General features: G+C 43.1%; 1 protein-coding gene across 1 annotated transcript in view; it reads right to left on the bottom strand.

Annotated features, from left to right (window-relative positions):
- LOC116554062 (deleted in malignant brain tumors 1 protein-like) overlaps nucleotides 1–11,716 on the bottom strand; it is a 54,975-nt gene extending 43,259 nt beyond the window's left edge. The window contains exons 1-5 of the mRNA XM_032281908.1: nucleotides 11,549–11,716; nucleotides 3,945–4,010; nucleotides 3,154–3,198; nucleotides 2,111–2,422; nucleotides 564–593 (exon numbers count right to left, since the gene is read on the bottom strand). Of these exons, the coding sequence (XP_032137799.1) occupies nucleotides 564–593; nucleotides 2,111–2,422; nucleotides 3,154–3,198; nucleotides 3,945–4,010; nucleotides 11,549–11,609 (514 nt within the window). The 5' untranslated portion in view covers nucleotides 11,610–11,716. The remainder of the gene's footprint in view (nucleotides 1–563; nucleotides 594–2,110; nucleotides 2,423–3,153; nucleotides 3,199–3,944; nucleotides 4,011–11,548) is intronic.
- Between the last annotated feature and the right edge of the window lie 1,465 nt (nucleotides 11,717–13,181).

Raw genomic sequence — 13,181 nt, 5'->3', positions numbered from 1 at the left:
CACACACACACACACACACACACACACACACACACACACACACACACTTCTGTCACTTTCTTTGTAACTTCTGACCAAAGTAGTGCTTCCAAAATTACACTGCAAACACCAAAGTTTAATCAGTATTGGGCCATGCAGGATGGTTTCTCAAACTGTGGTCTGCAAACCACCCTCCTGTGTGATTTTGTAAAACTGAGGATCCTTGAGCCTCACCTCAGGCCCTCCAAATAAGGGTCTCTAGAGGGAGGAAGAGGAATTCCAAGGACCTATTGAACAAATACTCTAGTTGATTCTGACATGCATGAAGTTTAAGGGTGAGACAAAATAAAATTGAAACACACACACACAGACACAACTGTATAACCATGTGGTCCATTCATGCTGTACTGAAAGAAGTTTCTATTGCCTTTATATTTCAATAAGGGACACAAATCATAGTTTTATGGAGTCCTTATGCCATTCATTAAAGCTCAGAAAAGCAGCAATGATTCTTAAGATATAAATGACTATATAGGATTCAAAAATTATAAACTAATACAGGATATTCTTTTCAATGTACTTACTATGTGTTGTGAGATGATCTGATTCAGCGGCTGAAAAGAAATAAAAGAAAAATCAGACACATGTATTTCACCCACAGGAATCCTGACCAAAACACCCACCTTTGAACCAATACAGTAAGCCATGAAGTAGAGCTGTGGCAGCTACACATAAACCACCATCAACAGATCTATAGTCTGTTCTGGAAATGGAATCCAAATTGATAACAATTTCATAAGTCTTTAGCGTATCCAAGGCAAAATGCAAAACTAGCCCTGGAAATGTGGTGATTAAAAAAAAAGGTTCTCCAACCCAAATGTCCATCGAGATAGACTGGATAGGGAAAATGTGGCACATATACACCATGGAATATTATGCAGCCATCAAAAACGATGAGTTTGGGTCCTTTGTAGGGACATGGATGAACCTGGAAACCATCATTCTCAGCAAACTGACAGAAGAGCAGAAGATCAAACACCGCATGTTCTCACTCATAGGCGGGTGTTGAACAATGAGAACACATGGACACAGGGAGAGGAGCACTACACACTGGGGTCAGTTGGGGGGAAATAGGGGAGGGACGGTGGGGGGTGGGGAGCTGGGGAGAGATAGCAAGGGGAGAAATGCCAGATGTAGGTGATGGGGAGGAAGGCAGCAAATCACACTGCCACGTGTGTACCTATGCAACAATTTTGCACGTTCTTCACATGTACCCCAAAACCTAAAATGCAATAAAATAAATAAATGGGGAAAAAAAAGGTTCTCAATATCTTAAAAATAAGTTTAATAAAATACTTAGTAATAACTTATGCATTTGCTCCTGTATATTTCCTGCTGAAGATAATTTGTTATTTTACTAAAATACAATTAACCCTTCATCATGGTAGAAAAGCAAATTAAGCTTGTGCACAAATGTGGGACTCACTGCTTTTCTTATTTCTTTGAAAAAAATTAGCCCATCTAGCTCGCATGTATGGGCCTGAGGAGCTGAGTTTGAGAGTTTTGAATTAATTTGCTAGCTTTCAACAAACGGAATGAAATTGCTTAAAGTGCAGATGAGCAATTACTTGGATATAAATTCAAAAAAGTCAAGTGATGTGTTGACAAAAACCAGGGGAGATGAAAATGCCTTTTTTTCCCATAAAATGACAGAGATAATCATTTATCGAGAATCACTCTCTCTCCTAAGGTTATTGGGAGAATTAAAGAGAAAATGTAGATGAAGTTCTTATCCTACTAACTGGCACACAGTCAGCACACAACAGAATTAGGTACTAGAGTAATATCACTGATGATGATGACTGATCGCACAATTTCTACCACTCATTGTTTTAAGCATTTCACCTATATTATGTCATTTGGTCTTTGTGGCAACTCACGATGGAAGGGTTTTTCCTCTTGGCTTACAGAGATGTAAACTGAAGCACTTAGAGGTAAAATAACTTGCCTAAGATATTAGTATTATTTCCATTTGCCTTTTAGAGAAACAGAGGCTTAGGGAGGAATAGGTATAATTGCTATTATTTCTCTGCCCTGTGCTACACATTTGCATTATCTCTTGGAGGCCCACCTGAGCAGATGACACCAGCATCTTCACTGTGGCCACAGTTATGGGAGAGCCAGCCATTGTGGGGGCAGCTCCACAGGTAGGACTCATATCCTGAGCAGCGCATGTCATCCAGGACAATCGGCCCTGAGCCTTGGCCAAACCGGGCATTTCCTGGGGCGGATACAGCCCAGCCACAGCCAAGCTGCCTGCAGACCACATTGGCATCATTGGTGTCCCAGTAGTCATCACACACGGTGCCCCAGGAATCCTGGTACCGGACCTCCACCCTGCCCTTACACGGGTCACCTCCATTCACCAGCCTCAGGGCCAAACCTAGAGGGAGATACAGACATTTCACTTCTCTATTCCTTGTCCTACACCGTGAGCAAAGACCCCAAAAAGACCTGACCATCTGACACCCAGATTCCTCAGCATGTTTTCCTGTTTGAACGTAAGCTCAACTTTCCTGACTCTTCAGTAGAGTTTGGCCAACCTTGTATCTTGAGGGGGCCCGTGTGGCATCATCAATTTCAGGTCCCCCTTGCTTCTGGCCTGACCCCTCAAGTCACGTTCCAATTGTGAAGAACCTGTCCGGCCCATGGCAACTCCTTCTCTCACCAATGGAAGTGCCCCACATGAGCACAGCACTGTGATGGGAATTACTCTGGATGCGCTACCTTCAGAAAACAAAGCAGCCTGCCAGGTGTCACCGGGAGAGCTAGGCTTGTTTCTAAGGTGCCTGCAACCCTGCACTTCACACTTCCACATTCCTGATACCTCTTCTCCTCCCTCCCTCCCTCATGCCCCAAAGTGCCAATTTTGAAAGCCTAATCATGGCAGATGATTTGGGGCATTTGCTAACATGGAAACCTCAGTTCTTGTACCAGAACTTTACACATATCATCTTAGCTAATTCTCAACTCTATCCCATGGAGAAACTGAGGCTCAAGAAGGTTACCCACTTGCTAGTCAACTGACTTAAACTATGCTTTTGCACAAACGGGCACTCACATACCCACACAGGACTCTAGTAAGATGAAGAAATACTGAGTAGAGGCAGTTACCATTTGAAGTACTAACTGGAACAGAGTTTTCTTCTGTTGCAAATCCTAGAAAAGAAGAGGAAAAATAAGGGATTATATATATCCAAAAGTCCTCAGTTAGATGCTGCTGTACTCATGTGCCTCTGCTGCCCTGGTGACTGGGTACAACCCCCCTGGACACCCAGTGGGGCAGACTGGGGGCAAAGATCAGAGGCAGGAGGTGTGCATAGGCAGGGGTGGGGATGGAGGCCCAGGGCCTGTCAGCTGGAATGAGGGAGGGGCTGAAGGGCCCAACCCTGGCAACCCCACCAAAGGAGGTTCTTCCTGTCCTATGTCTAAAACCTAGCAGGGCCTGGATGCAGTGTCTCACATGTGTAATCTCAGCACTTTGGGAGGCCAAGGCAGGAGGATCACTTGAGCCTAGGAGTTGCAGACCAGCCTGGCAACATAGAGAGACCTTGTCTCTACAAAGACTTAAAATAAAATAGCCAGGCATAGTGGTGTGGACCTGTGGTCCCAGCTACTCCAGAGGCTGAGGGAGGAGGAAGGCTTGAGCCTGGGAGGTCAAGGCTACGGTGAGCCATGTCGGGGCCACTGCACTCCATCCTGGGCAACAGAACAAGACCCTGTCTCAAATATTTGTGTGTGTGTGTGTGTGTGTGTGTGTGTGTGTGTGTGTGTGTGTGTGTATTTATTTATTTATTTATTTTAAACAAAGCCCAGCAGAATTTTCTGCAGCAGGCCCTCCTGATTCCTTGGGGTGGCTTTAGGCACCGCAACTCCCCAGCCCCAGAGCTTAGGTACAGCATTACCAGTTATCACGTGAGCCTCCTGTAAACCAGCTTCTGTGGTGTCTATCACTGTTACTGCTGCTGAACCTGCTGCAAAGCAAAAAGGCCAAATGAGAGGTCATCTGAAAACAAGAGTTAGATCTGACACCCTTCCTAATTAAACTAAATACCACATTTTAGTTTGGGAGTTCACTGGGTTTGTCACTTGTTAATTAATTCAAACAGTGAATATGGAAGAACCTCTGACTGCACCACGAAGCATTAAAGGTCAGTGAGAAAAGAAGAAATTTGTCCAAAAAAGTAAGTCTCCGTCCTCCAGAGCTCACAGGCCACTTGGGCAGACACAATCAGGTGATCATTTGTGTTTGGCCTAATAGGGGCCCAGGGTAGAGGAGAAGTGGAAACCTCAGAGGCAGAAATTCACCGGGTCTCTCCGAGCAGGAACTACCCAGAGAGAAGTGGATACAGGCATGGTGGCTCATGCCTGTAATCCCAGCACTTTGGGAGGCTGAGGCAGGCAGATCATAAGGTCAGGAGTTCAAGACCAGCCTGACCAACATGGTGAAACCCCATCTCTACTAAAAATACAAAAATTAGCTGGGCGTGGTGGCACGCACCTGTCATCCCAGCTACTCAGGAGGCTGAGGCAGGAGAATCTCTTGGACCTGGGAGGTGGAGGTTGCAGTGAACCAAAACTGCACCATTGCACTCCAGCCTGGGTGACAGAGCAAGACTCCATCTCAAAAAAATAAAAATAAAAAAGAGAGGAGTGGATATTTTACAGAGACATAAACATGTGTCAACAGAAAATGGGGTGAAAGTAGAATTATCATATAAAATATAGGACGTCCAGTTAAATTTGAGCATCAGATAAACAAGAAATAGTTCTTAAATATAAGTATGTGCCAAAGATTGCATGGGACACATTTATACTAAAAAAAAAAATTACAAACTAACACCATAAAAACCCTAGAAGAAAACCTAGGCAAAACCATTCAGGACATAGGCATAGGCAAGGACTTCATGACTAAAACACCAAAAGCATTGGCAACAAAAGCCAAAATAGACAAATGGAATCTAATTAAACTCCAGAGCTTCTATACAGCAAAAGAAACAATCATTAGAGTGAACGGACCACCAACAGAATGGGAAAAAATTTTGCAATCTACCCATCTGACAAAGGGCTAATATCCAGAATCTACAAAGAACTAAAACAGATTTACAAGAAAAAAACAAACAACCCATTCAAAAGTGGGCAAAGGATATGAACAGACACTTTTCAAAAGAAGATATATATGAGGCCAACAAACATATGAAAAAATGCTCATCATCACTGGTCATTAGAGAAATGCAAATCAAAACCATATTGAGATACCATATCACACCAGTTAGAATGCCGATCACTAAAAAATCTGGAGACAACAGATGATGCAAGGTGGCAGAGAAATAGGAACACTTTTACGCTGTTGGTGGGAGTGTAAATTAGTTCAACCATTGTGGAAGACAGTGTGGCGATTCCTCAAGGACCTAGATATAGAAATTCCATTTGACTCAGCAATCCCATTACTGGGTATATATCCAAAGGATTATAAATCATTTTATTATAAAGACATATGCACACGTATGTTCATTGCAGCACTGTTTACAATAGCAAAGACCTGGAACCAACCCAAATGCCCATTGATGATAGACTGGACAAGGAAAATGTGGCACATATACAGCAAGGAATACTATGCAGCCATAAAAAAAACAATGAGTTTGTGTCCTTTGTAGGGACATGGATGAATCTGGAAACCATCACTCTCAGCAAACTGACATAAGAACAGAAAATCAAACACCATATGTTCTCACTCATAGGCGAGTGTTGAACAATGAGAACACACGAACACAGAGGGGAGTATCACACACTGGGGTCTGTTGTGGGGGAAAGGGAGGGATGGGGTGAGTAGGGAGGTTGGGGAGGGTTAAAAAAAAAAAACAAAAAAAAAAGAAAAGAAAAAAAATATTTTGTATCTGAAATTCACATTTCAGTAGGTGTCCCGTATTTTTATTTGAGGAATCTGGTAACTCTGGATAAAAGGTACCCCAGAGGCAACAGCAGGCAGGAAATTCTCTTCACTAACCTTCAGCTAAACCCCAGCCAGGTCAACTGAAGCCCTCCATCCTCTGTAACCCACTGAGCATGAGTGTGGGTGAGCCAAGCACACTTCGCACGCCTGGCAGGTTCCACTCCAATCAGCTGCATTGTGTGGTCATCTAGTGTCAAATGTGAATCCCAAACCTATTTGTGCCAGTGGCACCTGGCATGACATTAACCTAAATATGAAATAAATTAGTGAAATATGGGTGCAAAAAGAAAGATGTCTTTCTACAAAGATAAGGCAGAATGCTTTGGAAAGACTGAATAAATTAAGTTGCTAAAAAGCATCAGGTGGGTGCACCCCACCTGCAGGCCTACCCACCTGATGTTTTTTTAGCAACTTAGTTTATTCAGTAGAAGAAAGATATATATATTTTTTAAAAAGTAGAAGAAAGGTGTATAAAACAATAGAACTTTTGTACTTTTATTTGCTTTGCAATTCCTTTTAATTTCAGGTTCCTCTTTAGAGAAACCAAAATTAGAAATAATAGATGATGCATAATGGGTGTGGTTTATGCCAGAAAAATACTGCAGGACTACTGAAGATCCCTGCAGAGAGAGAGGCCTACATCAACAAATTAGGGAATCAGTGTATGTATTACATGGTTTAAGTTAAAACAAAACATCTAAACTGTCTGTATCATATTTTCTGATTTCCCATTTTAAACAACTTTTTTGAGTAACCAATCAACTACCTGTCTCAGTCACATTAGAAAAGAGTTCTTCTAGAGAAATGATTCCAAACTGGGTTCCATGCAGCATCATCCAGCACCTGGAAACTTGTTGAAAACGTGAAGTCTTAGCCTCACCCAGGCTTACTCTAGAGGTGGCACTCAACGCTGTGTTTTCAGAAGCACTCCCATGATTCTAACACACTAAGCTTGAAAAGTGCTGTTCTGCAGCATATGTAAAAGGAACAGTAGCAGCAATGTCATTAGGGTGGTAAGGGAGAATTCATTTACAACTACATACTGAGCTGCAGCTATAATAGATGCTCTTCCACCAGGCAGGAAGAACATTGAGATTATATCACACCTCCACTGCCCTTTGGAATTAGGCTTTAGGGGGTGAAATGCACAGGTAAGCAATTAGTAGCCATAGCAAACATACAGGTAAGCAAGCAGAGCATAGCAAACTAAGGGCTCCAATGGAGGGATGTTCAGGAGCCCGACAGCAGGTCACATTTGATTGACCCTCGAGTCAGACAATCACTGAGCTATACCAGGCAGGATGGACAGAAGGGAGCCAGGCAGAGGCGAAGGTCCAAGTTAAAATTAGCGCTAAGGAAGTAGAGACACTATAAATAAACCGCTCCGAAACAACCTCCTAAGAATAAAACTACAAACTATGCAAAACTTCTTGAGCGCCTCCTCAGACAGAGAAGAGCCAGGTTTCCGGATGGAAACACTGAGCATAGAAATGTTGATCGTTCGAAACTAATTCATAGGTTTCATATAATTTTTACTAAAGGGTTTTTCTTTGTTTGACTAGTTCTTTCAAAAAATAATTCTACAGTTCCTCAGGACAGTTAAATAGGCTAAAAATAACTGATAAATTCTTGAAAAATAAAAAATATCAACAGGGCAGGGTGTTAGGAAGATGGAAATGGGGATGGGAGAACCTGTGTTCCCCATGGACTTGGGAAGCAGACAACCAGCGTTCAAGTTCTAGCTCCGCCCTGTATTTTTTCTCTGAACACAGGTAAGTCAGGCGACCTCACTGGTCTTCATTTCCTCATTTGTAAAAGGGTGATTATGCTACTTCATAAGGTTATTGTGAAGAAAAAGTCAGAAAACATAAGTCAAATGTTTAGTACTGTGTTTGCCATGTAACAGCACTCAAAAAATTATTTGCTCAAAATTAGTAAAATAAAGTGAGATAAAGTAAATTATAGCTATAAAAATTAAAATCTAGAAAAAAACCTAAGTCAGATATTTACCTCACACCAGAAAGCAAAATAATTTTCAGAATTAAATAACTATTTTTTAAATGCACAAAAATGAGAATAGTTACATTTTTATCTGATTCCTGTTAGAAATTTCTAGATTTAAAAATCAATAGAAGAAACTAGCCAGGCGTGGTGGCTCATGCCTGTAATCCCAGCACTTTGGGAGGCTGAGGCAGGTGGATCACCTGACCTCAGGGGTTCAAGACCAGCCTGGCCAACATGGTAAAATCCCGTCTCTACTAAAAACACAAAAATTAGCCAGGCATGGTGGCGGGCACCTGTAGTCCCAGATACTCAGGAGGCTGAGGCAGGAGAATCACTTGAACCCAGGAGGCAGATGTTGCAGTGAGTCAAGATCGTGCCACTTGCTCTGGGCAACAGAGCAAGACTCCGTCTCAAAAAAAAAAAAAATCAATAGAAGAAATCACAAAGAAAATCAGCAGTACATTTAATTACACAAAAATATAAAATATGTGTGCAGAAGAAAATCAAAATCAAAATTAAAAGGCAAACCACAAAATGGGAAAATATGTGTCATCAATATAATGCTAAAGTATCAGTACACAAAACACAGAGTTTATGTAATCAATAAAGAAGACACCAACTTTAACAAAATTTGGACAAACGACATAAACAGACGATTCAAAGTAAAGGAGTGCAAATGGCTTAAAAAGGTTCACTCTCACTATAAGCTAAGAAATGCAAATTTAACTGACCATATGCCATTTTTCCATCCAGCAGTTCAGCCAAGACTTTTGAACAGTAACTTCAGAGCTGGTGAAAGTGCAGAAATTGCTACTCATGTTTTTTACTGGTAGGAGTAAGAATTGGCACATTTCTGGAAAATGATTTATTTTATTTATTAATTTATTTATTTTTGAGACAGACTGTCACTCTGTCACCCAGGCTGGGTGCAGTGGCACAATCTCAGCTCACTGCAACCTCTACCTCCTGGGTTCAAGTGCTTCTCATAGAAACAAACAAACACTGGTACCTTCCTACTAAGTTTACTCCAGGCTTTATTTGGATTTCACCAGTTTTTCCTTTTCTGTTCCAGGATCCAATCCAAGAGCTCAGATTACATTTAAGAAGCCGCATTTGGATAAAACATTAGGAAAATGTCTAGAGTAGTAACACTAAATAGCTCTGAGGCTCTGTCCACCTGCCAGACAGACACTGCATGGGTTGGAACATAACCCTCATATAAATGAGTAAACTGAGGCTCTCAGAGTCTCCATGTGGGCAAGTGACAGAGCAGGGGCATTTCTGGGGCCAGCAGTGGGTACCACAGCACAAACCTGGGCAAACTGAGTTTTTCTCAAGAGTTCGCATGAAGACCAGAGCTGACAGGTGCCTGCCACCTCGGTACTTCCAGTGCAAAGCTCTGTGGCCAGGCTCCAAACACTGAGTTAGATGCCATGGTTCAGTTCAACACCTCAGCTCCTTGCAAGGAGCAGCAAGGGCCAGTGGCCAGAGCTGCCATCTGAATGCTGGTGAACTTTCATCCAGATTCAAGCCCTAACCCAGCCATTCACCAGTGCCGTCTTTGGACAAGCCAATAACCGTTCTGAGCCTCAGTTTCCCCATCTGAAATGTGGAAATAATTGTTCCTAACCTCAGGGATGTTAGCAGATTTAAATAAGAGAATACAGGTCCACTTCAGAGAGCATTAATTCCCACCTCTGAGTGGCAAATACAGACACACATGTGTGCATGCGTGTCCATATGCACACACATAACATCATGGGCAAACTACAAATTACCTCAACCAAAGAGCACTGCTGCCTGTTGTTCCTTTGTCGATAAAGACAAGGCAATTCACTTCCGGTCTATAGTGGCTGATGTGAATTCCATGTCACAATTCAGAGCCAATCTGGAGGGTGAACTTGGTACTGATGAGAGCTGGGGCTGAGGATGTGGCCTCCCAGTTTCAGATGCTTCTGATGAAGGCAGGATGAGGATGCTCAGTCTCCACTCCCCTGAGGTCCTGGGCCCGGTGGCCTCCAGCCCCTCCACACCATGCACACACTGTGTGCACATGCTGGTCACAGGGCGTGGGCCTGCTCCCTACCACCTGGGTGTGAGAGCTGGGTCTGGGGGTGCTGCTTTCATGAAGACAACCTCCCAAATGAATCTGAATCTTCATAGCTTTCCCCACTGAGTCCAAGGGGAGAATGAGAGTGCTGGAAGTTATCTGAAAATTAGGTGATTTTTACCCTGTCTCCTGAAATTCATGAATCTAGCAAAAGGTGACACAAAAGAAAAAAAATGGCAGTAGGAAAGATAAAAGAGAAGAAGGAAGAAAGAAATGAATAAAGGGAGGGAGAGAAACAAAAAGGGAGAGAAGGAAGGTAGAAAGAAAGTAGAAACAGAGGAAGAAAGAGACAGAAGTAGGGAGGGAAGGTGATAATCGCTGCCCAGTAGTTGAAGAGAGAGACAGAGACAGACAGAGAGAGAGAGAGATAGAGAAAGAGACAGAGACAGAGAGAGAGAGAGAAAGGTGACACTAGCTGCTCAATAGATAAAGAGAGACAGAGAGAGAAACAGAGACGGGGAGGAGGGAGGGAGGAAAGGTAATAACTGCCTGATAGATGAAAGAGACAGGAAGATACAGTGAGCAGGGCAGGGAGAGAAGGGCAGAGACAGAGACAGAGGGAGAAGGAGGGAGAAAAGGTGATATCTGCCAAAAGATGGGAGAACGAGAGAAGCACAGAGAGACAGACAGAAACAGAGAGAGTGAGAGAAGAGAAAACATAACAATAACTACATGGCAGGTGAGAAAGAAAAATAGAGAGAGAGACACAGGCAGAGAGAGACAGAGAGACAAATAGGCAAACTGAGAATCACTTGTTCCCTTCGTATCTCTGCAAAGTGCCATTGAGACGCAGCAATCAGAGTGCTTTGCCGATGACTCTCACGTCTATCATCTGACACTCTAAGAACCTACAGCTATGCTTGAGTGACTGGGTTTCAAGTGTTTGTTTAAAGCTGTGCATGACACACAAACTTGGAATTCCAAGACAAACTTGGAATCTTAATGATCTTGTCTGTGCTCAATCATTTGACCTGATTTTGCTCGGCAAATATTAGCCATCAAGCCCAGACACACTTGTAGAAAGAAGCCACATAAAGGGCGTTTACAGTGGGAATCTTTTCTGCCCGTTTTCATTGTGTACAAATTGTGTGTTTAGCCAATTGCTGCAAAGTCTGAGAGCCTCTTAACAGTACACATCCACCTTTCCTGAATTTTAGGGATTTTTCTAAGACCAATCAATCATTCCTTTAGTTGAATGACTTACTGAAAACACTGACAGAATGACTGGCTTTTTCTAACTACAACCATTTATATTTCTCAACCAGAAACAAAACAAAAAAGAGCCATTCCTCCCGAACACCTGCAAACAATTACAATTATCAGCAAAAGACTACCCGCTCTTTGATATAAAACTTCCCTTGAAATGGAAAGTAGTAGATAACATTTGCCATGATTGGGTCTGCAGGAGTGAAATTAATGAATATAATAATTAAACATAATACCTGTAGGTAGAACTTGTCCCCATAAAAGACATATTTCAAGGATGACCGTGGAGATCCCCATTTTGCTGGGTTCTTCTCAATTGAATAGAAGATCCTAGACATTTATAGGTACCTATCTAAAAGGAGGTGTGCCCTCTAGGGTGGTATATTTCTACTGCTATAAATCAATATAAAGGAAGTGAGGGCTTTCGGTAACAGTCGATGTCTAATCTGTGGGAGAAACTTAGGTGTGTTTGATCGATTGTCATATGAACAATCTGGCTGTTGTCCAACTGCAAATGCAGTGACATAAGTGAACCATTTCCAACTTCCTTCTAGGTGAACCTCGAAGGCTCTCAAGTGTTTCCTGAATACAGGCTTGATTTTCATCCTGCAGAGTTCAAGTTAACCTGTGGGAAGATGAAAATCAAGCTTGTATTCAGGAAACACTTGTGAACATCGAAGGCTCTCAAGTGTTTCCTGAATACAGGCTTGATTTTCATCCTGCAGAGTTCAAGTTAACCTGTGGGAAGTCTGCCCCGAGGTTTGGGGCAGAGCAGGATATGGGCTGCTCAGCAAATACAGGACACGGTGCCAAAGGGGAAAGCATCTCTTTGGGATGGTTTTTCCTGGCAGGACATTCTCTCATGGGCCCCTGTGCAGTGCGCGTAACCTCACCTTGGAAGAACAAGGATGACATGAGCGAGGATGTGACCAGAGAGCAGAAGGCATGAGGGAAGGTTCCGTGGAGACCATAGGTCCGTAATAGCTTTGGCCACAGTCTTCTGGGTCTCACGCAAATTCCACAAGAGGAGCTGAGAAACACATGGCCTCACACTAAACCACCTCCAGCCATTTCACAGTTTTGATTTCTTGTCCTTGACATGCACATTGTATGAGCTTGGCAAACCCACAAAACCTGCCCCTAACCTCCACCTACCTTGCACACAATCCCCCTCCTGGGACTTACTAGGTAAATATCACTTCGCTCTTTGTAACCCTCAGAAGTCATCACCAGACTCTGATAATCCACTCCCTACCGCCACCACTCTACTGAGAAGGTTGCCTGACATTGATTTTTGAACGAAGACACTCCTGATGGCCAGTAACTCTTGGTTAAAAGCAGACAGCTTTCCAGGACTTGCCTCTGTTTCCTAACCTGGATGAGCTGTGGCCTGTTCCTCAGCTGGGACGCTGCGGCCATCAAATGACACTTGGCTTCTTTGCCATGCACTGTTCATCAGTCGTCTGTGCTGTATTCTAGAAAGGTACCACGAACCCATGGCCTGTGTCGGCTACCAGTCAGAATGTAGGGCTGGAGGTCTGCCTTTGGCTTCATCCAGATGAAAGTTACATTCATTCCTAGATTTTCTTTTGATTCCTACAACTCTTCTTACTGCTTCCAGGTGCCTCTTCTCCCCTTAAGGAGAACAGGCACACAGAATAGGCTCACTGTGGTTCATGCTGCCACTGTCAGCTCAGTAGCTGATAAGCCCTGGGTGACAAGAGAACAGGGTTACTCATCTACCAGGGAATGCCCAAGACCAGACACATGCTGAGTTCCTCTTAGAAGGGGATTATGATCCCTTGCTTCCTGGGGTGTTGGGCTGAGAATGATTATGCAGCTGGGTCTGGGATCCTCAGGGTGTCCACC

Source organism: Sapajus apella, unplaced genomic scaffold (genome assembly GCF_009761245.1).
Source record: "Sapajus apella isolate SASKATOON/1434 unplaced genomic scaffold, GSC_monkey_1.0 scaffold13, whole genome shotgun sequence".
In the NCBI taxonomy this organism is placed as follows: Eukaryota; Metazoa; Chordata; class Mammalia; order Primates; family Cebidae; genus Sapajus; species Sapajus apella.
This window is presented reverse-complemented; position numbering and strand designations above follow the sequence as displayed.